General features: G+C 26.1%; 1 protein-coding gene across 1 annotated transcript in view; it reads left to right on the top strand.

Annotated features, from left to right (window-relative positions):
• The window catches only part of LOC132931685 (LHFPL tetraspan subfamily member 1 protein-like), a 224610-nt gene that overhangs the window by 165290 nt on the left and 32449 nt on the right, over positions 1-26871 (top strand). Inside the window, exon 4 of the mRNA XM_060997615.1 lies at positions 8351-8517. Coding sequence (XP_060853598.1) covers positions 8351-8517 — 167 coding nt within the window. The remainder of the gene's footprint in view (positions 1-8350; positions 8518-26871) is intronic.

Raw genomic sequence — 26871 nt, 5'->3', positions numbered from 1 at the left:
TTCAAAGAACAAAATTAATTAATATCTATGTTAAATGCTTATAAAACCTACAGAATACAATTTAAATATAATTATATTTTTGTAGGTACTTTCAGTCACGTCATATTGTTCCTAAAATGTCTTATCCTCTAATAGTACATTTTAAAATACCTGATAATTAAATGATACAAACGTACAACGTAATAAATTTGCTTTCAGCAAAATCCATTTTGTGTTGTAATAATATACATTAAAGATAAGAATCCGTATTTTCTTTTCAGATTATATTTTAATTTTAAAACAATGCATATAATATATAAGTGTATGAAATTTTAAAATTTTAAAATTCCACGACTCATTTTAAAATAAAGAATAATGAAAACTCGGTCGAGTGAACACAGAGAATATTATTACCTTTAAATTATTAAATAGGTCAGCTGAATGACAATTTACTATGTTGAACTTTTGTACGACAACACATGTGTGCTTATAACGCCTTCATAGCGACAAGGACAACCTATTAAAACCTTTTAGGTATAATATCTTGAATAACAATTTTCTTCAACTAATTTTTATGTCTTTGTCATTTAAAGTAAAAATGTTAGTCGTTGGTTTATAGTCATTTATTTTGTTATATGTAAATGTTATAAAATAATGGTTGGCTGAAACAAGCAGTAGCAAAAACACATTAAGATTATGTTATTATATAATCACATTCCTATAACTCTTACGAATTTATTATGAACTTAATATTCAAATAATCTTCTTAGTAATAAAGATCTTCACAGCAAATTTTGATAATTGAAAATAAATATACATATATTTAATTTTACAATGTGGCTATTAATTGGAGTAAAAATGATGATAAAGTATGATAAAAAAAAAATAATACGATCCACAGAATCGAAAAATTTTCCATTTGGGTAACTTCAAAAAAATAAAAAATACTTATTTAATAACCATGTTTATAACGGTATAATCACTTTAAATTTATAGCATGACATAAAGAAAATAAAGAATATACCAAATAATATGAATGGTGTACCATTGGGTCACATTTTATCTACCTGGTTTGTACCCAATATTTGTTTACATTTTATTACCCAAAGATTGGACCACATATGTATAACACAAAAATATAACAATTTTATATTAATTTTAACTTTTTTTTTTTTTAATAATAAATATATAACTAGTTACATAAAAATAATAGTTATTATTTTTTAAATAACTTAATACAGATTTCATAAATTCAAATCAAATTTTCCCCTTTTCTGCATCATTTAATTTTATTAAAAATATAATTATTTCAAATTAGAATTAGTTTACTAGCTTTTAATGTTCCTAAGTCTCTTTAAAATAATAGGTTCAATTATCCTATACATTTTTGAAAAAAAGATATTTTATTATAACCCAATTCCCGGACACCCGATAAAATTATTATATTATTATACTATACAGAATAATAATAATGTTATAATATTATTTAAGTGTATACAAAATGTGATGGTAAGATAATGAAATGTGCTCGTATACAAGAATAATACAAATAAAAAAGAAACATAATATTGAATATCACGATACATAATTAACAATGTATTATTATGTAACTATATGTATTCAAAAACCATTATAATAATGGTATATTTTACAGGTTTAACCTATTATAATGTATTTTATACAAGACATTTTGTTTACATGTTTTTAATTTATAATAATGAACGTATGTCATCTCATTAAGTTTATTCGTAATACATTTCTTAAAATTTGTTTTTCAATTCTTAAATACCAATAATGAATTTATTGTTTATTAACCACTACTGCAACCATTCGTTATATCAAAAACCTACATAGAAAAAACGATATTTTTCAACTGCATATACACGAAGTTTTAGTAGGTCAATTGGTCGAAGAATTTATTAATCAATCTCTTACGGTGATAAAAAAGGGAGAAAACCCGTATAACAGAATAATGTTTTTATTAATTAAATGTTTTTTTTTTTTTTTTTATCTTTTTTATCCGACTCTTAGGTTCGCACATAACCATTATTACTGTAGCCGTTTAACCTTATACGGTAAATGTATAGGTCCGCATATACCAATGTGTTGTAATTTATAAAAGTAATTGCATTAATTACACCAGGATTCATAAGATAGGTTAAATGGCGGTGGCGTCCTTTGCGCACAAAATGGGACGCGTGAAAGAAGACGTGGACTAGAAAGGTCGAGGAGAGGGGTCGAAATGGCCACGGGGAACAGGGCGAAATAAAAAGAGTGGTCACGACCGTGGTTAGCTGGCGGTCCCGGTTATACGTGATGTAATTATCCTGAACGAATTTATTTGCACCGGACATACACACATGCGCGCGCGCGCGCCCACACGCCTTTGCCATAAAGTGCTACAGCTGACGGAGCAGGAGAAAGCGGAAAGTGAGATGTATATAAGGGAGAATAATACAGTGAAATGGCAAATAAGTGTGGTGTCGGTGAGGAAGGGATGTTGTGGGCAGGGAAAGGGGTCGATGTGCCGGGCTCGATGCATAACGAATGGATAATGTTATGAAACGAACGGCCGGCGGGCACGCATTATTAATTTCAGCGGGCAAGCGTAAGAAAAAAATATATTAAACGATATAAATTCTACCGTTATCGCGCAAATATATTGTATATACATAGATATACATAGAGAGAGAGAGAGATACAATATTTGATATTTTTTATTATTATTATTATTATTTATTGTTTTATTGTTTTGTATTTTTTTTTTATTATCATTATTCTCGCCCAAATAAAAATAGATAAACAAACGTTTATATTGTTGTGTGACGACGGAAAACAAGAAAGATTAACGATTTGGCTACCGTCGACGCCAGTTCCGTAGAATATACCCAGCGATCATCTTCACATTATCGTCTGCCGAAACCGTATACCACCCCCACCGCGAACTAACCGAAAAAAAAAAAAATAAAACGAAACAAAACCGTTCCGCCGTCGCGTTTTACGATAGCACAAAGGTCGCCCACGATCGTTGGTAAAAAAAAAATATGTACAATAATAGTATTATAGTCGCGACCCCGCGAACGTAATATAGAACCACACGCGTAATAATAATATTATATCTTGTACTGTATTGTAAGTCATGTTTTTATGTTTGGATGGACGTTTTGTGCGTTTACCAATAAAAAAAAAAAAAAAAAGTAAAACAACTTTTCGTTTAATATAAATCACGAACCGCTCCCAACAAGAATATAAATAAATATCGATCTATTTATTCTGTTACATATTATTATATGTTACTCTTTACGGGGACGAGGCAGTATATGTACTTAAATACAAATGTACTATAAATATATCATACACTAAAGATCCCCTGGCTGATTTTAGTTCCGAGTTTGAAACGCATCTTATTTGGTAAAATATTTTTTTAATGGCACTAATAAATGTTTTCTTTAACATTTCGGCACATAATGCATTTAATGCGCATTTTACCATAACGAACATCACATTAATGTCATAATTTATTCAATTTATTCAATTTACCATATTTTTCTGGTAAGCATATATTATGACGTACAATTTACATAACTTATTATTAAAATATATTATATTATTTTCATCTTCGAGTTTACGTGAAAACCAAAAAATGAGTTCAGTATATATTATTTAATGATTTCACTGCAAAGTAATCATACTTTAATAGTTTAATATCAACGCGATTTATTGAGTATTTAAAATATCTATATGTTTGACTTATAGTGTAAAACTATAGTATGATGGTGTATTACATGTATGATTTTTCACTCATATTGTGTTTGCAGTTTTCCGTAACCCGGCACGCCTAAACTTAACACTTAAATATAACACATAAATATGACGAAAGTTGTAGAACGAATTTTATCAGTTATGTATATCTTTTGTTAAAGATACCTATTAGTTTTAAGTTGAACACGCGTTGAAATGTAAACATAGTAACCCGACGAAACCTACTCCCGAGCAAAAATTTAACAATAATTTTAAGTCCTTGGTAAATTGTGTAAATTTTACAGATAACAAACTTAACATCATAAATTATCATAAAATGTTATATTAACTTTAATATATTTTAATGCTTATTAATATTACTACGTTACGACGTAATAGGTAGGTACTATACTTCGTTAGAACTTGCTAGTTCACCGTAGATCTTAATTGATCGATTAAAATAATAATTTTCCTTTAATAAAGTACTATATTACTGTTGCATAAAATATATATAAATATTATTTCATTAACGATTAAAGTGGCTAAGTAAAAAAAAATATTACATGTTTACTTAATACACATGTTAATAAATGGAGATATTTCCAAAATTAGGAAATAATAGAACCTTCCAGAATATGATTGCTTTTTATCAGGAAATTTAAGCAACAATGCACAATCACTAAATTGAATATTTTTAAAATTTAAAAACTAACGTAACATTAATAGATTATTATTACATACGTATTAAGATAAAATATCTTCAATCGGCATAATATTATATCAATGTATGATTTTGAATTAAGCAGATTACCTACCATTTACCAATACATATTATAATAAACTTGTATGTTTATAAATTATATGAATGGTCTATACATATACTCATATAGTCAAATAGTATGTCTAATAATTGTATATGTAATATTATGTAGGTATTATGTAAAACATAATATACGATAGTATAACATATATATTTGGTGAAATCGTTCTTTTGATGAAATGAAAACTGTTATTTCCACATTGTGAAATCAATAAAAAAATGCATCAAGTGGATGCTTCTTAATAAAAAAAGGGTCTAAAAAACGGTAAAAAAATAAATATTTTTAGTTTGAAAATTATTATTTATAAAATATGTCTATTTCTAACTATTAATTTAAAATAAATAATCATTACATTTAACTCATGTTTTACTTGAACAATTTGTACAAATGTACATATTCTATACCAATAACTACCCTATAGGCTAAAAGTACCAATAACTCCTTATATTTTCATTTAGTTTTAAAACTTGCATAATGTTTTTTTATAATGATTTATTTTACATAAGCAAATAAAAACTAAATAATATTGGCTTGCATTCGATGAGTTACTATTAATGGACATTTATTAATTCCATAATATAACATTTTACTTAATCATGATTAAAAAAAAAAAAAAAATGCTTCATATCACACTTTTAAAAATTACTTAAACTACCTAAATCATCATTTTAAATCATACGAATTCAATCAATAGTTTTTTTTTCTTTCATAACAACACTTAATTTTAATCATTACACGTCATTATTTATTATACATTAGATTACATTATTAAGTTCTAACACTTTTTATCTGTAGTGCTTTTTTCTGAATCAACTAAATTAATGTAGGTAGTCCTTTATACTATGGAAGTAATGCATATTTTATTATCGATGTCTACAGAAGCTATTTTATATTTTAACTCGAGTAAAACGTATAGGTTTAATTGTGTTATATCCAACCTAACATCGTTTTGCTTAAAAATGTTATAAAATTAGGTTAAAACCTTTTCATATGGATAAATTTACCTACATTAGTTTGTTAACTGATATAGAATTTATTTCTGTCTCTCATCTTCTGTAGTAGCTGATAATATAAAATAATAATGCCTCCATGTCTGACGAATAATATCGGTTGCTGTAATAAGGTCAAAAGAACCCTCTATGCTACATGTTCATCTATCCGATTATCTTAATAATCATCTTCCACAACGAGCTGTGCATGCTTCTCATTATTAAACTGATAAGTAGTCGTCGTTGGCTACGTACTTGTTGTTACATAGAAAAATATATTATTGTTTCTTTGTTTCATTAGGTACTTATACATTATATATAGCAAGTTAAAAATATTAAGTATGTATACTAATACTGTAGTCTGTAGTGGATTTTAATCATTTTCGTGATGTATTATGTTTTACTATATTTTAGAAATTTATTTTTATAAAAAAAAATGTTTAAAAATGAATGCAATATTGATAAATTAACGTAATCTGATGTTGACGAGTAGTTTTAATTTATATTACGATTGTTGATATTCACATTGTTATTACAATTTGTATTCGCAATAAAAATTGTGTGTTAACAAAAATTCATAATGCATGAAACGTATAATATTATGTATTTCACATGTATTGCGTATAATATACGCATTATATATTCAACTTGTATTTTAATTTAGTTAATGAAATTTCAACGAATCCGTTTCATCGAGTCTTCTGTATCAGATCAAGCAATAAAATTCCACATTATTATATTATTTGTATCTTCCCAGTACCTGCCTATTATACACGCCGTTGTCTATTAACGCATTCAATGAAATATTATAGATCTACCGTTTACATTTCGCAGGAACAATAGGTTATAATATATCTAACCATTCGGCCGTTGCCATAAACGCATAATATTAATATAACGATCGCAGTGTGCCGACACTGCAGTATAAACGGCGCGAATGGGGTCTTGCTCGATTTTCTCCTCTAATAATATATTATCTACTGAAACATTCTCCGTGTACGATCAAACATACTGCACATGCGATATTCAATATTCATGTATGATGTCTTTCATGGGCGAAAACCTTTCCCGTATAAATCTCCATACGGAATTTATCGAAACGACGAATTGGCCGACGGAATAATAAAAAACCCTCTTTATATAATGCGCGTATTTTGCGAATGCTTCATACGTCGTCGTGCACGAGCAACGCTATAGCTGTCCTCGTCGAGTTTGTTTCTGCGCGTGAAATATCTTTGTAAAATACCCGCACCGACGCACGATCTCACGTAGTGTACTCTTCAGCCACTGCGATATTAATTTCTATCTGTTCGAAAACCATTGTTGTAGTAATAGTATAGGTATGCGATACACGCCGCGTTCAACTTGAAACGATACAAGAACAATAATAGTAATAATAATAATAATTATTATTATTATTATTTGTTTGTTGAGTGCCTTTATTGTTTTGGAAATACAACAATCAAACTCGGACAGCTTTCTGGATTGATATATATATATATATATATATATATATTATGTGTAGGCGTTCGCCGATATGTATACAATAATACATTAATATATAAACAGTGTATTGAGCGAGAGACGGATGGATGGAGATATAATCAGACGTAAGGTTAATAGCAGACGCGACGAGAGTGTGTGAAAGAGAGAAGACGACCAGTAGAGCGAGCGAGGAAAATACCGCATACGAGTTATGAAGTCTTCTGATATCATACGGGTATTAGTTCGACGACGGGCAAATCCGATTTAATTGCATAGTGTATACGCGTACCATACGTCTGCGTGTATCAAACAATTGCAAACATCTACTGAACCGGAAAAACAATAACGGAAACGACTTTGGCAGCAGAAAATATTGTTTTGGAAAAGAATCGTTTTCTTTTCCTATGTATTCTCTGTTAAAGTTTTTCACTAGAATTACACATTTTATGTGGTTATTATTATTTATATAAACAACAAAGTTAGTTTATTGCAATTTTCCACATCACGTTCAAAATACGTTTGAAGGCTGGATATAAAGGAATAATTTTTTTCAAGCGGTTGTCATTAAAGTGGTTTTCTTTTTTGCTTATGTAGTTTAATAAATTCGATTTCAGAGCAAACAAACAAAAAAAAAAAAAAAATGCATAAGATTTTAAAGAGATAAAACTATAATTATTTTATGTAATAATACCTAGTTGCACTTTTGATGTGTTATGTTTAAATAGTGTAAAATAAACAAAACCAATTGTCGTATGGTATTTAGTCACGGAATATGTTGAATACAAATAAATAGTAGGCAACATGATTCATTTTCAGTTACTTTAAGTAGCGTAGTTTGTGATCACAAGGCACCAGAATTTCAGTACATCGATTACAATTATGTTTCATGCCAAACTGAGAAAAGGGTATATTCTAAGGAAAAATTTAAAAACATTTAAAATAAATATTTTATTCATTGTACACAGAATTGGAAATATTTAAAAATAGAAAAAATATTGTTAATAATTGATAATCATACTGCACAGTCCACTCAAAAAATCATTGAGCCTAACTACAAACGCTTACTTCGCTTCTATGGGTAATCCATTGCTAAATATACATTCATTAGGAAAATTATAATTATCGCCGTTTACTTTTCAATGTATCCTGCAGTGATACTTTTAATTTAAAAATGATAAGTTATATTTTTATTTTTTTTGGTAGAGTTATTTTCAAGAAAGTTATATTTTTGTGTAAAGTGCATATTTTATAAAGCTTTGCAAAAAACTTGCATCTAATATATCAATATTTAAACTCTACCTGTTTAAAATAATTTACATGATATGACGGTTTTAGGTTCAATGACATTCCAAGTGTATGGTGGCAGATAAGTACGGTTCTTATAGGAGGTGCGACTGCAATCACAGTGATTGTGGCAGTATCTGCTGTATCTGCATGTTGCGTGACACATGTTATACAAAAGTCGACAGCCAAAGTCGCCGGATACCTGCAGCTGTTAGCTGGTAAGTATATTTTATTTTCGTTTTTTGTTTATTTTTTTTTTTTTTTTGAACTCCCTTTTCGCAGGACATTATTGATTCTATGATTCCGGAACAAGTCACGTATCCCATTATACTTCCTGCGAATAATAATAATAAAAAAAAAAAAATCGGAAAAAAGACCCTTAAAAATGTGTTGTTCGCCCGTTGAGTTATTCATGACGACTTCATAGACGATGAGGATCAGAGTGGGAAAAAATGACCTGCGCGCTATCCTTTCAGCCCCATATAAGAGCCTCAGATACAGCCGCCGCCGTTGTCGCTAATGGCCCGCTGTCATAACGCTTTCAAAACTTCGACGACGTGTGACCGTTTTAGCAGTGCAAACACGTAATGGTACCCGAAAGCAGATATCCCACCTACCCTCTTTTCTAGTAAAGTGGGTTTTTTGAAATTAAACTTTTAAGAAGATTACTGACTATCGTTTTGTTATTTTCGCCGGTCCCCTCTTTGGCAGCGTAGTAGAAAATATGGTTTTAAATTACAGTGTACACAAATGAGTATCGTCCAATCACAGCAAATGTTCTCAGTTCTCAAAATTTTCAGACATTATTTTATAATATTATGTGAAAAATATTTTATATTACCTATATATTTAATATGCTGAGTTGTATATTATTTGTATATATTATGCAAATAAGAATAATATAAAATAAACTTTTATCAATAAATCAATAACGAGGGAAATCGCTCTGTTGTATAGTAACTGTGTCAAGTGAACTCCATACACTAGATTCAGTAGATCATTTGAATAAAATATGTATTCAATTTTAATTCAATGAAAAATCATTGCATACGATGAAATATAATTTTGAGTGGAGATGGTTTCTCGGCTAATACTATTATTACAGTAAGAATATTTTATTATGAATTTACATTGTTATTAGTTATATATTTATCTATTAATAATATGCTAAGTTGAAGCAAATTTTATCCAAAATTAAATCATAAATCATAATCATATTTTAAATGATATTTAAAATCAGACTTATACATTTTCATTTTGAAACCAATGCATTCATTGCTATGCTCAGAATCTAATAACACAGATCTTTGAAAATAGTTTGTTATTTACTGTTAGAATTTTTAACATATTTTTAAAGTTCCAATTTTGAATTTTTTAATTAAATAATTGTTTGTGCAATCGTTAGCGACTCAGTGTATCGACCGCAATATCTTCTCATTAAGTTACAACTTATGAAACACTCTTGGAAACAGAAGATCTAATCTCGAACACTCGCACTAAGGTTAGTAATTTCAATTGAAACCACTCGGGCAAAACAAACTGCAATTATTGCCATTCCTTCGATTACACTACCAAAGATTTACACAGTAGGAATTTTCTCATATAGCTTACATATTTCCTTTTCATCAACTACAATGATTATCTTCCAAACACAATAGTATTTTTTGTTATCTTCGAATTATTTTGTATACTAGTAAAATATGTATACCTATTATTATCTTTTCGTTATCCCCACTAGTGCAATGATTGGGCGACATAAATATATTAATAATATGTGAAGATAAATTTGTAAACGTTATAAATAGTATTTTTTTTTTTAATTTAATTTATCATACTTAATTAAAAAAAGATAATGAATTAACGTTTGATTTTTTATTACAAAATAGTATTCACTATAATAATATGTCATTTAAATATTAAATTTAAATTTATGAAATTGGTCATTAATTATTAATTTTATTAATTACTATTATTAGTATTATTATTTATTGTATTTTTTATCGTTAATGTTACAAACTTCTATTACTATTTGTTTCAATGTTTCAATACTGTTTTTCTTATTTTAAATTATATAGTTATATTTCAAATATTATGTTAATTTGAGATATTACTGTAGGTACTACTACTCTTATAAAAGGGTATTTATCCGTTTCCAATAAATAAATACGTATTAATACATTTAAAGAGGTACTCTAAATATAACGATTTCATAAGTTTCTATTCATAATAATAGCCATATATTATTTACATTCAATATCATTAATATCGGCAACTAGATATTTTTTTACTTAACTTGTTTTTTTTTTTTTATAAATCGGTAATATATTATTGTGGGTTTTTCATTTATTTTATATGAAAAATATTCGTTGAATTGATTTAAATAGGGATGAAAACACAGCCAAACACAACTGATACAATTTATTTATACATTGTCCAATGAATACTAAGGAGTAAAAGTTTAAAATGATCGGCAAATGTTTTTTTTGTTACTTCGTTCTAAGAAGCATTAAATAATTTATATGATACTATGTCTATTTTTTCTTTCAAATAAAAATTATCAAAGGTTTCAGAAGCAAATTAAAAAACTTAAACCTCGGGCAGTTTACTACGTACAGGCTTGATGACCATTCGACACGCATTTAAACTTTTCTGAGAAACATCAGCCCACGGACGGACGCAACTATAAATGTAAAGATATTAGCAGATAGTCAGATAAAAGAAAACATTAACTGACACTGGTTCCTTAATGTGGCTCAAAACCTTAATCAAAATAATTGACATCGTAAAAATAAATGTTAACCTAAGCGAAATGTTTACAAGCAGTTTTAAGTAAGAAGTACCTTAACATTATCATCTATTGTCAATTTAGTCTTTCTTAATTATTTTTACCAGTTAAGATTATTATAGCATTTACAGTTGTTAAAACCGACCATCAATGAGGTAGCTAATATTTGTTATTTTCTCAACTATCATTTTAATAAGTAAAACATGTAAAATAATATGCTACCTATATAATATATATCACGCCATGGCATTAATTTATAACGATTTCAAAATTTAACAATATTAATATTATTATATTCGATTTCGTCTACTAACTGTACACAAATTACCACATAACGTAAAATGTAAAAAGTATAAGTACTAATATGTGCACTAATTTTTTTTAAACATTCATATTATAGAGTTGACTGATAATATTTTACATTTCCTTATCAAAATGAAAGTGGAATTTGATACATACATAAAATATTGTATTTGAAAATAATTTCGAATATAATTAGTATTTAATAATAATTTTAATACTATAAAATTAAAATTAAACCAATAAATAATAATAACAATTAATTTTTTTTTTTTTTTAATGGCCATAGCTGAAAATTATAATTTTACTTCTGTATTTGCACATAATAAATTATCGTATTTGTATTTTATATTTATATTTGATGAACAAAAATAATCGATTTGAAAATTTGGAATCCTTGCCAAATCAGTGTAACTTTTATAGTTTTATCCAGTTTCCACTCGATTTCTCAAAGAAAATACTAATACACAGACCCCTTCATCACTGTCCTTGCTATATTTCCGTTATTTAAAGAATTTTTATGATCAGGTATCTTAAGAAATGTACTCCTAGTCATAAACTAACCAGACGAAATCCGTTCGTTTAGAAAGCATCTGGTTATTAAGATATTGATAGAATTGTTTATTAATAAACAATATTATATTATATATTATTATATATTATGTATTACATTTACATATAAATTATTTTATTTTAATTTGCTATTGATTACCAAGTTTTATTTTTTTAGGCAAAATTAAATTCCTATAAAATACTCATTGTCATAAATATTTTTGATCAGTGTTAATAATTTAAAAATAAAAATCTTAGAATAATCATATTTTATATAATTCTATTTAATCTGCATAATGTTTATGAATGCGGTAATTAAAACGCGTTAACTATACACATTATAGCCCACAATTTGAATTTTAATAAATAATTAATTTTATAATATAATTCGTTTTGGTAAAGTGTATTTATAATAAGCAATTATAATTATAATTTAATATTTAATTAATTTGTCATATTTAGGGCGTATTTTAATAAAACTGAAATTAAATATTTAAATAATTATTTATTTTATTTCAATAAAATATAATGTTCGCTAACTATGAAATGTTTTTGCTGAAATGTCGTAGCACCGTGATTATGGACATTTTATTATACAAAGGATATTAGACATTTTAAGTTAATTAAATTGACACTTAAAATAAAATTAAAGATTAAATTAAATAATGACTAAAATTAATAGGTCTTTATGCATTGTATGGTCTACTGAAATACAAATAATAATTGGATAATGTAGTTGTTTAATTTAAAACTATCATTGAAAATGTTCAATTAATAAATAATCTGTATACAAAATACATAAACTTGATTATAATGCATGTATCCCTCAAGTGTTTTAAAGGGTTAAGTAAAATATTCTTCTCCCAAAATATACAAAAACATTTGACGCATTAGAATTATAAGCACATTATACACTACCAAATCCGTATACGAATAAATAATAATATTGAAGGTATTTTGTAGAAGGTTGTTGACAAGTTGTATTAAATTAATATAACATTCGATTTATTTGTCTTATAAATTAAATATCTATATAATTTATTAATATTTCTGTAGAGAATATTATTATTTACTATTTGTCTAATTTTTTTTTATTTTTTCACAAACGGTAAATATATGTTTGATAGCCATCATGCGTGGTAGGTATACGTGTTAGTAATACGTATATACTTTGTATAGTTTAAGAGCCTATATCTATTGATGGAATTTTGAACAGGGGTTATTAAGTTTATTTAAATAATAAGATTAATATAAAATTATATTATAGTAACATAAAATGTATATAATAATTAATAAGAAAAAAATATTAAAAACAATTTAATTAGAATAATTGCGAAATCCGACAATAAATACTTTATAATATATTAGTTTAGTAATTATTTGTACTTTAAAAATACTGAATAATACATTTTATAAATTTTACTTATTATTCGATTCAATTAATAAATAATTTATAGTGTAGTTATCAAATAATTAAAATAAAGAATATTATTTACTTCAATAGGGAGCAATTAATAATATGTTTGTTTAAAAAAAATATTTACCTTCCTATCAGATATTTACAAAAAAAATTGATAAATTGACAATAATTTATATAGTATATTAATATATTAATATGTAAATATCTTAACTATTTGTAAAGTGTTTGGTACCTAAATAAACAAAATGTTATACTTGCAGGAGTAATAGGAAATGATAAAACTAGCATTGTAAAAACGATCCTGAATAAGACTTTGATTTATCCTAAATTGGTCAAAGCCAAAATATAAAAACACTTATTTTGATACTTTAAACGAAAACTACCAAGATATCAAAAAATAACTTTTTAAAATACAATTGGACTTCAGGTTAAAATATATTCTTATACAAGTGCAACGTTATAATTGTTGGACTTTTTTAATACTAGATAAATATGTAAGCTGAAAAAAAATCATTAATTATTATAACATTTACAATAACAGCATTCCTCAGAATAAAAAAAATATCAATAATGTATAAGTGTTTTAAACAATTCGTTCATCTTTTATCTAGAAAATGTGCAACGGAAGAAATAAATTAAATAATTTATTTGCATCCGAACTAGTCGAGTTTTTATAAAATCTAATGAAACACAATTATTGTTCTCTACATTTTTATGGTGGCGTATATTATTTGGTTATTTCAAACGTAAACCCATTATGGTGGATGGTTTTGATAACGAAATGCAATTGTTACCGAATCAACCGCTGGAAATTTCTCCTCTTTCGCCCTTCGCCCATAAAAATAAAAAAAAAAACACGATAGAAAGGCGGTGAAAAGCGGTAGTAAGTTGCCCCCGGTTGTCCCGGGTGCGCCTAATTACTTTACAAATACTCCGGATTAAATGGCCCGGAAACATTTAATCACAGTTTCGGCATTTTTACGCTACACCGAACTGGTTAAGCTCCCGCCGAATATTGATAGACGTTTATTGGCATAAACCCCTACTGCCCGTTGACCGTTCCACGTCGCCGTGCACCGTGTTTTTGAATATATCAATTGTATGACCCTTCTTGTCTATGCTCTAAAACGTTTAAACTAAGTGATTTTATCCTAAAACTTATGGCTATATGGTTTTAACAATGGCGTATAATAACAGAAACCTAGCGGTTATAAATAATGATTGCTAACAAAAATCATAATTTATTAATAAAAACTATGTATTCAAATAAACAAAAATGTATAGGTAGGTGCATGTCCGTACGTACGAGCACATTAATACGATATAATTAAAAAAAACAATTGGAGGCTTTTTTGCTGCGTACAAATTACGCACGCAATAAAAATTGAATTCATTAAAAACGTTTAATTGAAATTAATGTATTATTTTTCCAGGTAGCAGATAAACATAATTATATTATATTAAACTCGTACAAACTGTTATTCGTAGTTCGGTAACATTTAGAGCAATTAATAACGAATCCACTTAATTATTGTAGCAGATTCCATAATAAATGTTTAAACATTTAATAGTGTGATTAATACAACATTAGTGTTTAATAATTTACTGGATATATGTATAGACGAAAATAACATTAAATGTTTAATAAAAACATTTTTTTATCGTAAATAATTATAAACATTACAACCAAAAAATATAAAAACCAAAGAAGTCACTCTATCTCAATGCATCAACATTTGAACATCAAACGTTTATAGCTTATTAAATTACTGAATTCATTCATATTTTAAATACAACAAAATTGATTTCATCGAAAACCGATGTTGCATAAATATTTTCATTATTTCATAGTTTTATTTTTTCGATTACTTTAAAAAATATTTGGAACTTTTAATTTTAATTTTTGAAAAAAAAAAACACATAGGTATTGTAAGACCAACACATTTGTCCCTTTATTAAAAATTTAAGATTAGAACAAGAATTGTCAAGTTAAAAATATCAGCTCAAAAACCACCCTGGTTAAACATTATGTTTTGAAGCAATGATAAGTGGTTGAAATATTATAATTTGAAAAACAATTCTGAATAACACTTAATTTATGCAACGATGATCAAGATTTAGTTTAAAATGACTGATTTCCCAAACGTGTTTTATACTAAATGCGTATTTTAGTTACGAGTTGTAGGTGAAGCGAGACGAAGAGAGATTAAATATAACGACGAGTATTTTGTTTGTTTAAGGTTTCGTAAAATATATTCGGTTTTTATATACTACTATATAAAAGCATTTAAAATCAAAAACGTCGGGTTTGGATCAATTGAAAAGTAACAGATGGGCTATGTTAGTGAAATAGATTTGTTTCTAATTATAATAAATATATTATTATAAAATTATATTACCAACGAAATTGCAGATTAGGCTTCAGCTTACATAACAAGGCATATTAAACTTATGTTTTCTCAAGTTTCAGAATAAATTATGAAACAATACTAAACTATTTTTACATTAATTTTGATGGGTATTTTAATGTTGAATGTTATCATATCTTATTAATTAAATTATGTAATTTAAGTGCTTACTTTTTAGGAAGATAAAAAATTAATATTACATTTTGGGGCAAATCCCAATTCCTTTCATACAAAAGATAAGCGCATACATAATTTCTAGAGCCTAATTCCTTCGCGTTTGAAAATACGGCTAGCCCCAATTCCTTTCCAGCCCGTTTAGCGTTACCGCGTTACCCGCGATGCATCTCGAGGAACGAACCATATCATACCCAAGATGGTTTTTTTTCCAGATAACTGTAAAAATGAGTAGGTATCAACTTATTTCTGAAATAGTATTATATCATTTTTAAAATCATCATGTTTTTGGCATCACTCCTTATAGTTATTTTAAAAAAAAAACTTAATTTAAATTACGTTTAGCAAATTTTTTTCTAGGTAACTTTAAACTTACAACTTAACTTACATTTTTTTGACTCAAATTAAAAAGTTAGTTAACTAGCTTAGCCTTGTAAACAAGTATGATTCTTTTTTGAAACAGTGGTTAATTAAATAATATAATAAACATTGCATAATATACACTTTTTAAAACATTAAATTTTAAGCTTATGAAAAACTTAAATGATCTAAAAGTCTACGAAATTAGATTTTTATATTTAGTAAAGGAGCTTCTTACCGTGTTTAAATCAAGAAAATAAGATACATTATTCAAAGGCTTGATAGTGAAAATAGAAGTCAAAGAACTTATTATTTATTAAATATCTTATAAAAAGCGTTTTATAAGCAATTATGAAAAAAAAAATATATATATATAAAATGTAATTGGTGTAATTTAAAGATAAAGAAAAAGTCTGTAAAGTGTTCATTACTTGTCAGTTTCAGTTTGATAATAATTAAAACTTTTTCGGTGGAGTCATTTTTTCACGGACCAAATATTTTAAAGAATCGTTGTAGTTCATACAAAAAACGACCTATAAAACTTTTATCATTTGCACCCCAGTAAATAATTATTACTATCCAAATTTCTTAAACTTTTGATTCCTATCGATACATAAATTTAAAATACAACGGTTAAGTTAATACACAATTCTTTATTTTTTTATTATGATCAGATGACAATAATTAAATTGCTTTTCTTAATTGTTTTAGCATTTAAAAAAAGTATGCATAACTTTTACAATTATTGTTAATTAAAAAAATAATGAATTTTAAAATTAAAAATAATTATAAAATATATTGTGTTTTTTCAAAAATATTTGTTTTAACTATTATTTAGTTATAAAACTAAATATATGTATATTGTATATACACAAATGAAATACCGTGTTAAAATTAGCAAGAGATTAATATCATCTATTTTCTTTCATACATACTATAATCATCTGCATCGAAAGATACCTGATATTATAATTCGTATAAGTATTTTTCATTGTATCTTTAATTGTAAATATAACAGACACTATGCAGATTATAATAAAATATTTAGTTTGTATATAGTCATGAATATTAATAAAAATTAAAGCTATATAAAATAATTGTTAGCCCATAAAAAAAATCAATAGTAAAAGTGTACATAATTTTGAGAAAAACAGAGAATAATATTATATATAATACTACTCTGGAAAATTTCTGCTTGACTAATAAATAGTACCTACTTTATTCCATTTGATAAGTGGAAGTTTATTCGTCAGGTGAAGGATACACGTTTCACATATTATATAGTATATGTATACAAGAAAAGGAAGTACCAGAGTGCTATCTGAAGCATGTTTAACCCTCATAAATTCACTTGCAATCCAAGCTTACTGTCAGAAGATTTACAATAAAAAGTAAAAAAAAGGACTCTGGAATACCCGAAAATGTCGTATAAGATCGAAATAGTCATGAACATTATGGTTTATCATTGCATATTATCTATTCAAACAGTTTGAATCATAATAATACTTGTTTTTATGACGTCAGTTTCGTAGGCCAAATATCTTTATTATTAGATTTAAAAATTGTAATACATGCTATTATAGTTAACAAAACACCAGAAAATTATTCTAAATAATCTGAATATTTTATCATCTAGCACTATAAAACATAAGTAGGTTTATATCCACTGGGCAATCCACAAGATAGAATTCGGTGGGTACGGTTCTTATCTTTGGTACCTTTTTCATAACATTATTTCACACGTTAAATTAATTTTGTTTTTGTTTGGAGTTTAGAAATTTTACAATTCTATATAACTAAAAAAATAAAATAAATCCTCATAGCTATAAATGATACTGAACATTCCCAAATGTAACTTAAATGTACATCATAACATTAATAGAAATCCAAATTGAAAATTCACAAATCATGTCCAATCGCAAGAGGTAGATATTCAAGTATCTATAAAAAAAGGTTCTGTAATATTTTAAATATATTAAAACTTTAATTTTCATAAATACAATTCACAAAAGTATTATATTTTATAAGTATTCATCTTCAACAAATACTAAGAAAAATGTTTATTTTTAGTTATTAATGACAAATGTATATGTATATAACCACAGCTGATATTTAAATGTAAAAACTAGTAAAATTACTCTGCTATAATTTAATACCAAGTTGTTGAATATAATTCTTATATCAATATTTTGGTGAATATTGCGAATATTTAAAGTTTTAATAGTTATTAATTTTAAATAACAAAAAAAAAGTTAGTATTGAGTAAACATTTCCAACTTTTTAAAATGTATTTTTATTTCTAATCACATGAATTCATGATTCCGTTTGGAACCTAAAATTGAATCTTATGATAATGACGATTTCGACGAATTTAAAACATAAAACTTTATGTTGAAGGCTTAACAAAATTTTAAAAGTCTATCTATAAATACGAAACTTGTGGGTAGAGACTAAATAATATATGAAAAAACCATACAAATATTAAATGTTATAATACTAATTGTCAATGGAAAAAAATGTACATACAAATTAAACGATGTAGGTACTTCTTACACCATAATTTATAATCAATATTCTCAAATGTAAAATTATTGTCTCACGCTTCTGCTAATAATTTACATTGATGAACAAAATATTTTGTATTTTTTTTTATTAAGTAGGGAAATAGTATGAATATTACATGATAAAGGTAAATAATTATTTTAATAGAATACTAGAATACGTATTATAGATTGAACTAAGTTTTTATTGTTAATTCTTTGTTTAAGAAAAAGTAAAAAGTTCTTATATCCAACGGTGTTATGGGGTGCGGTATTGACAACGAACATTATAGCTTTCAATTCGACAGTTTTTAAACAAGTATGATATAAGAATAAAAAAAAAAAAAAAAACTTTTTTAGTACTCTTATACCACTTCTGTTCGTGACGCAGTTAACGTGTAAATCCGTTTTCATGGTTTGTAAATATATATATATATATATAGAACAAACGAGATTGTTTCGTATGCATGCTAATGCCAAGAAAGAAGGAAAGTTGTGCACATATACACACGCGTAAATTCGCACAAGAACGAGGTCGCGAACTTTCCGCTAAGGGAGTGATTTCTTTCAATGAAAGCCAAAGGACATTTTGGACTTACATGAAGTCATAAATCGACCTCCGACACATCGAGTAGTAACCCAACCTAACGCATTAGTCAACTTGTAAACTTTACCCTCGTTAGCGAGCTGTGTTTGAAATAATTTTGATTTTGACCGTATTAAATTTACACATAGTGTGTGTAACTTTCTATAGTCATACAATGACGTAGGTATAGTAGTACACACATTAGCTGGATATGAAAATATCTCTTTTTTTATAATTATATAGCACAAAATAAAATATTGTATACATACTGTAATATAATAATATAATATTATGTGTTTTGGAATACGAATAAATTAGACGTCTATATTAGAACTATTAATACAACTTGATAATATCGCATATCGCACTGTCCAGAGAAATAACACCGGGAAAAATGTTATATTACACACTGTATTTTTATTTTATTTTTTATTCACTTGTTCATTCAGAACACGTATGCACCAAACTTAAACTTCAGATAATGGAAATCAACCTTACGATAAAGATGGAAAATCACATTTTATTATCATGAATTTATATTATGTATACAATACCCTTCTCCAAAATTTAACGCAAAAATACAATTAAGAATCTATAAAAATACTGTATACTCTATATACTGTAAAAAAAAATATATATTAAATACGAATATTAAATTCCAAAAACTGATAGAATCCAAATTAATCAGTCTGAAATAAACATTATTTTTGATTAATAAGATACATTACAAGACCGTAATAATTATAGTGTTATATTATTTTGTATTGTATAATAAAACGGCATTGTGAAAAGTGAAGACAATGTCAATTTAAAAATCAAGAAGATAACATAAAAATAAAGATGATATTATTATTCAATAGTCACGGATGTTATATATTATTATACTTTGTACAGAAATCCAAATGGTTATTATAATACTGCAGATATAAAATATTTATTTATTTTAAAATAGTTAATATCGGTAAATAAATTTAAGAGCCATAAATCGGTTTTTGTAACATTGCTTTCATTTCAAAAAATATTTCAACTCAATATTATTACAAACTTACTTGGATATCATTTAATTATTATTCCTATATACATAGAAAACAAACAATTTGTTTAATGTACCAATTGTCACTACGTATTATACTGTGTATTATTATACTGTGTATTATTTTAATTTTTTTTTTTTGTTTTAATCATGTTTTTAATCCCTATATTATACTTACATACTTTTCATATTTTTCGTATGCAGGATAAACATATTATAAAATATTAAATTCATTGTAATTTTATTTTATTTTATTTGATAAATTTAAAAAAAATATTTTTTATTTTTTATATATTTATCAGCTATAAAACTGAGTTTTAATTTTATTGATTGATAAAATACTATTAAAATTTTACAAAAACACAGTTCAGTATATTTTTAAATACTTATATTATAATGGTTACTTAACATAATATGAAACTTTTAAAATTAACTTAAAACATTTTTTTAGTTACTAATCATTAGTAATGGTATATATATATATTATGATATAGGAATATTTATTAGCTTGTTGTTGCTTTATTTTTTTTTTTTACAAATTCATTAATAATTAATAAATAAATAATATTCTTAATAAGCACACTAGGCAGATTGTTAATAAAATGGCAAATGTATTATTGGAAATAATTAATTTTTTATCAAGTAAATTGTTCGCTAATATAATCCATTGTTATTATTATTACAATTTTTTTAGTTTAACCATTAATTTAGTATACGTTAAGTCCACTTTTCAAACTATACAAGAGATATTTCAGTACCATTAAAAAAAAATATATATATATATATTTTTATATAGAAAATGTACCTAATTTAATGTAATTTCAAAATATTAAAATTCACGAGAGTTCTACTTGAAAAGTAAAACCCATTATTTCTTATAAATATCATACACTATAATAAAAAAACATATGTGTATAAAATGTTGTATTTATATAGATTATATAAATTATAATTTCTTATACAGTACTGTAATATACTAATATTATTAAAATTGAAACATTTTTAGAATACTTAGCTTTGTGTTATCCGATCGAATAATATAATATTTAAGTTTACGTTCATACAGTTATTAAACAATTACGATAGACGTGCATTACCTATTTATTTTGGAAAATTATAAATAACAGCTATCGATTAAAAGAGCATCTATTTAAAAAGTGTAATTAAGTGCACATATTATTAGAACACCATAATAATACAGTGATTATTGTTTTCTACAAGAAAATATAATTGATAAATATGTATTTATTATTTGCATATATTATCACTTACAACTGTATCGATTGTTCTCGATATAATTTTATTTAAATATGCACGATGGAAAAAATAATATTTTTGGCGAATTATTTATACTTTTTTATTTGCTATCCATAGTAAGACCCTGCAAGTGGTACATCTAAACATTAAACCATCGAGGAAAAAAATACACGACAAAAAAAGAAAATAATAATAAAAAAAAAACACTCACACACACACACACACACACACACACACACACACACACACACTTACAATCGATGTTAAAAACAAAGGCAAATCAATAATGTTCGTTGGTAGCAGGTGGTGTGAATTTTGAATTAAAACTCCAACGTACAACGTAAATATGTGTTTAAGAGCTTAAAGCTAATATGAAAATGGAATTGAAAGGAAACGATGAGTGGAGTGTTTTTGTTGACAGCGTTTTCAGAGATGACATAGTGGAGACGTGTACCTACAACAACACAACGACCTCACAGTAAATATAATATGTGTACGTATATGTATAGATCAGACCCTATAACGGAACCATCAACACAGAAAATCCAACGTTATTTTATGGTTTTTTCACCATAGGTAACCGTCAAAACTTGATATGTAAATAGTACATGCAGTTAATTTTGTCAGAATAACAGATGTCACATGATATTGAATAGGCTCCAAAATATACATAGCCTTCAGAGATGGTAATTAAAATTAAATGTATTGCAAAGTATTTGATTTTAAATACATTTCCAGATTCACAATATTTAAAAAATAAATTGTTTCTAGTCATAATATTATGTACCTAACGCAAATATTTGTATTATTACTTTCAAAAGTACAAAACTAATAAACTATTTTAACTGTGAACATGTTAATATGTTAAAGACTAATTTGTTCATATATTTATACAACACGTATCACTTCGTATTTTTACTGTTATTCACCATAATTAAATAATTAACCATATTAAAAGTATTAAAGCGATAAAATGAGATTACGATATTATTTTAGCTCGTATTAATAAAACAACAAACAAAACATTTTGTTTTAAATTGTAAAATATATTTAATTTACTTTAAAAAATGAAATATAATTGTATTAATCATTCAATTTATATGACTAGTTAATTTATAACTATTATAATAATTTAATTTAATAAACATTTTTTCTTACACTAGTTTTGTGTATCTAAAAATACAATACATTTATAGTGCGCAATTATAGTTTTTAAATCTATACTTGAATAAGGGAAGAAAGCTGTCGCTTAAATTATACGCATTTCTGCTCAGATTGAACTTCAATATATTGTATAAATGTGATTAAGCCTTAGTAGTAGTGGTAGAAAAGTGTAGAAGAGTCCTTTTGGACTTTGTAATTGAAAAAGTTGGTAAGTTTGCCAATACTTTATTTTAACTCTAAACATTGGTTGTTTTTTTAAAAAAAAAAAAATAATTTTTATTGACATTAAGGTAAATTAAATTAATTAAATTTATTGATTTGCAATCAATAGTAATGCGCTATGTGTGAGTTTTGGTAAACAATATTAAAATATATTTAATAGATAATAAACAATTTACCTTTTCGAAATAAAAAAATAATATTATTTAAAAATCATATACATCAATAATATTTTGCGTATTGTGAACATGACACTAAACAATTTTAAGATTTTTTTTCCACATGAAAATTGTTAATGAAACGTCCTTAATATTGTATTCTTTAAAATTAAAATATATGAAAAATATCGTTGGTAAATAATTAGTTTAAAAAAATTCTTTGCATATATAAATGTTCCAGAAGAGGACGTTGTTATTGACATATTGCAATACTATTTAAATTGTGTAGTTTTAAAATATTTTTTGAATGTCTAAAATTATTATTAGATATTTCTCGTGGAATTAGAATATTATGTTTTTTACATTATTTAATTAGGAACGAATTGAATATTGTACTTGTGTTGTAGTAGTGTCTGGTTTTTATAAAATAATTACATATTCATAGTTAACCTTGTTTGACTAGTTTGTAATTTTGTATATTATGATGAATAATTGTTATTTTAATAAATTCACCAAAAACAACGAACGTTAAGGGTATCCAATTATTTTTCTTCAACTGTGATCACTAATCAGATGAAGAAATAAAACATTTTCACGTCTCCGATAATTTTGAAATAAATTAAAATACAATCGGACAAATTAATTTAGGGAATCCAACGTGGTTACCATCACTATGAAAGGCATTCATTAATTTAACATAATCTAATAATATTATCCATCCATTTATTATTTATTTCACCGTTGTTTTAAAAAATTTAAGAAAATCATGTTCTTGCGTGTTATTGGTTTAGGATACTTTCATGAAAAATGAGTTGTACATATATTCCGTATTCATAAAACGCGTATCGTCTTAAGCACGCTTTATGCGCTCTGGGGAAAAGTCTCATAATCTAGCCACGGGTCGGTCTTCGGCAGTAGTAGCGGTCGCGTCAATTCAATTTCTCCAGAGTCCCGGGATAATACAAACACGGGAGAATTCAGTTAGTAAGTTTCGGCAGCCCGCCAGACCCGTATCGTTTGACGGAGTGGTTTGTTTTTACAGGGACAAAAGTTTTCGGACGACTCTGCCAGATGTTTAGCGTATGTGTGTCAGACGTTCGTTAACTGTGTTGTCGATTTTTTTTTTTAAGTAAATGCTTCCTTCCATACGCCGAATGGAAAGACGTGAGGTCTGAAACCCATAAAAGACCCCTTGGGGCCGTGGGCCGGGTAAAGTTTGAGAAACCGAGCAGACATCGGAAACTAATGTCAACGATAACATATGGTACACACATGTATACGTGTTATGTATATTATATGTATGTCAGTGTATGTGTTGGTAAACTTTAGAGACTTGTTTACTATTCGATGGACTATATATATATATATACGGCGTACAGTGAGAAAAGTATAAGAATAAGACGGTATACTGCATTGAGAACCCGCCATAACTGATAAAAACGTTTGTCATTTGAGTTTGCACACTGTATTGCTCGTGACAGCATCCGATTTCAAGAAGTTTGTAAATTCCACAACACTTACAGACTCCCATAGAAATACATTAAGTCTCCATGGTAATCGAAATAATTTATTCTTGTGTCTGAGCGATGAATATTTTTAAATTATTCGCAATATTAATTGTATTACCAAAAGAGATACATAATATGTTTCGACTTGTTACGTTGTTTGACATTTATTACAATTATCTTTTAACATAAATTCGTTGCACATGCATGTGTTTAGTTTATAGTGTGTTTACAGTTATTCAAGTCTTGTTATTTTGGTACGTATCACCAATATTCACCAACTGTAAAACTCAATAAAACCTTTAGAAAACTGATTGTAAATTTAGTTTAAAATCAATTGTAAGACTTGTTTTTCTCCACTAGAAAAACTTGTTAACTAGTGACTACACAGTAAACAACGATATCTATTTGGTACGGAATTGCATCGATTTTAAACTTTATACTTTACATTTACCTTACATTACTTGACAGTTTATTCACCTATATGTATAACATTTAAACTTTCAAAACTAGAATTTTATTGTACGAATATTCAAACCATTCATTGGAAATATTATGTACGAGTATTCAAATCAAATGAATAACTATAGTACCTATATTGTAACTAATTTTATTAACTGAATTCACACTTAAAAAATATGTGTAAAAATCAATAGAAAGTGTAAACAACAAACATTTTTAACATGACCAAATAAAAGATTTTGTAGAATTTTTTTTAGCACGCCACAAATCTAGTCCATTTGCTTCGCTAAATTTTCCTAGAACAGCAGTTGGTCTTATAAAAATATTATGCTTTTCGTAATGTACTCTATAAAGGCATGCTTAAATATTTTATAAGTGATTTCAAAGCTAACTCGTGACAAATATACTAATTTAAACTCAGTGTCAATTATAATTAAAATATTACCCCTTATTTCACAGTTGTTTAATATTTACGTAGGAGACATATACATATTTTACTTTCGATCGATTTTAATTTAATAATATTATAAATTTAGTTTATAAATCTATATTCTATACACAAAATTCAACAGTACGTAGGTATTGAGTTAAATATTAATAACAATAATACCAATAGATATATGGTTTAATAAAATAAAATAAATTATTATGCAATATTTTCGGGAAAAATTAATTGAACATACTGGCTATTATATTAATAATAGTACGTAATATCAATAAATAACAAAATGACGTCATATAAACAAAGATTGACACATAGATGTAATTGTCAGTTATAAGTGATAAAATATCTAAAATATTACTATTTAAAAATTTTCATAATTATCTTTAAAATTAAATTATCCATAAAAGCCTTTTAATTTCTTTAGATAATATTCATACCTTTATGTTTAATGATAGGTCATTTCTAAGATTAAAGCAAATAACGCAAAATTGGATCTGCTGAATGTAAATTTACAATGTTGCGTATGGGTTTAGAGAGAAAACAAATAGTTGGCTGACATCCTGTTAAGACATTCCTGGTTAGTGAGAGATGATGAAACTTTTCACATAGTACCCATGTAAACGATGTGATGATAGTGTTTATTTAATATTGCTGGGAGTAGATGATTTAGATCTTTGAGCAAAGAGATGTTTGTTTATGTTCAACCTTTACAGATAATAATAATATATCAGTATATGTGTTTCAGTTCATAGATGTTATAATAAATTAAATGGTTCTTTACGAACATTTTTAAAAATGTCTGACGAGTGCAAAAAAACGCACTTAATCATGTGCAGGAATGGATACTTGATTAGTTGTTCTTGGCTAAAATATCTAAGTTACATTAAAATTGTATATCTGTAAAATTGGTTGTGAGTTACAGCTACAATAACGTACCTATACATATAATATTAAGTTGCAATTTTTTTTCTTTATTTTTCAAAAAAAAAATTATGAAATGTTACGTGAAAAAAATGTATAGTATAAGTTATAACTAAAATTTAAAATATTAATTATACAATTTATCAAAGTAGAAATATCAGTTACAAAATATTAAAAATTAAATAACTATATTATACATTAAATATCATAATTCATATAAAAATTACATGTATATTTTTAAAGTTATAATAGAAATAAAATATTTAGGTAAACATTAAATTAT

This window comes from Rhopalosiphum padi, chromosome 1 (assembly GCF_020882245.1).
Source record: "Rhopalosiphum padi isolate XX-2018 chromosome 1, ASM2088224v1, whole genome shotgun sequence".
Taxonomy (NCBI): Eukaryota; Metazoa; Arthropoda; class Insecta; order Hemiptera; family Aphididae; genus Rhopalosiphum; species Rhopalosiphum padi.
This window is presented reverse-complemented; position numbering and strand designations above follow the sequence as displayed.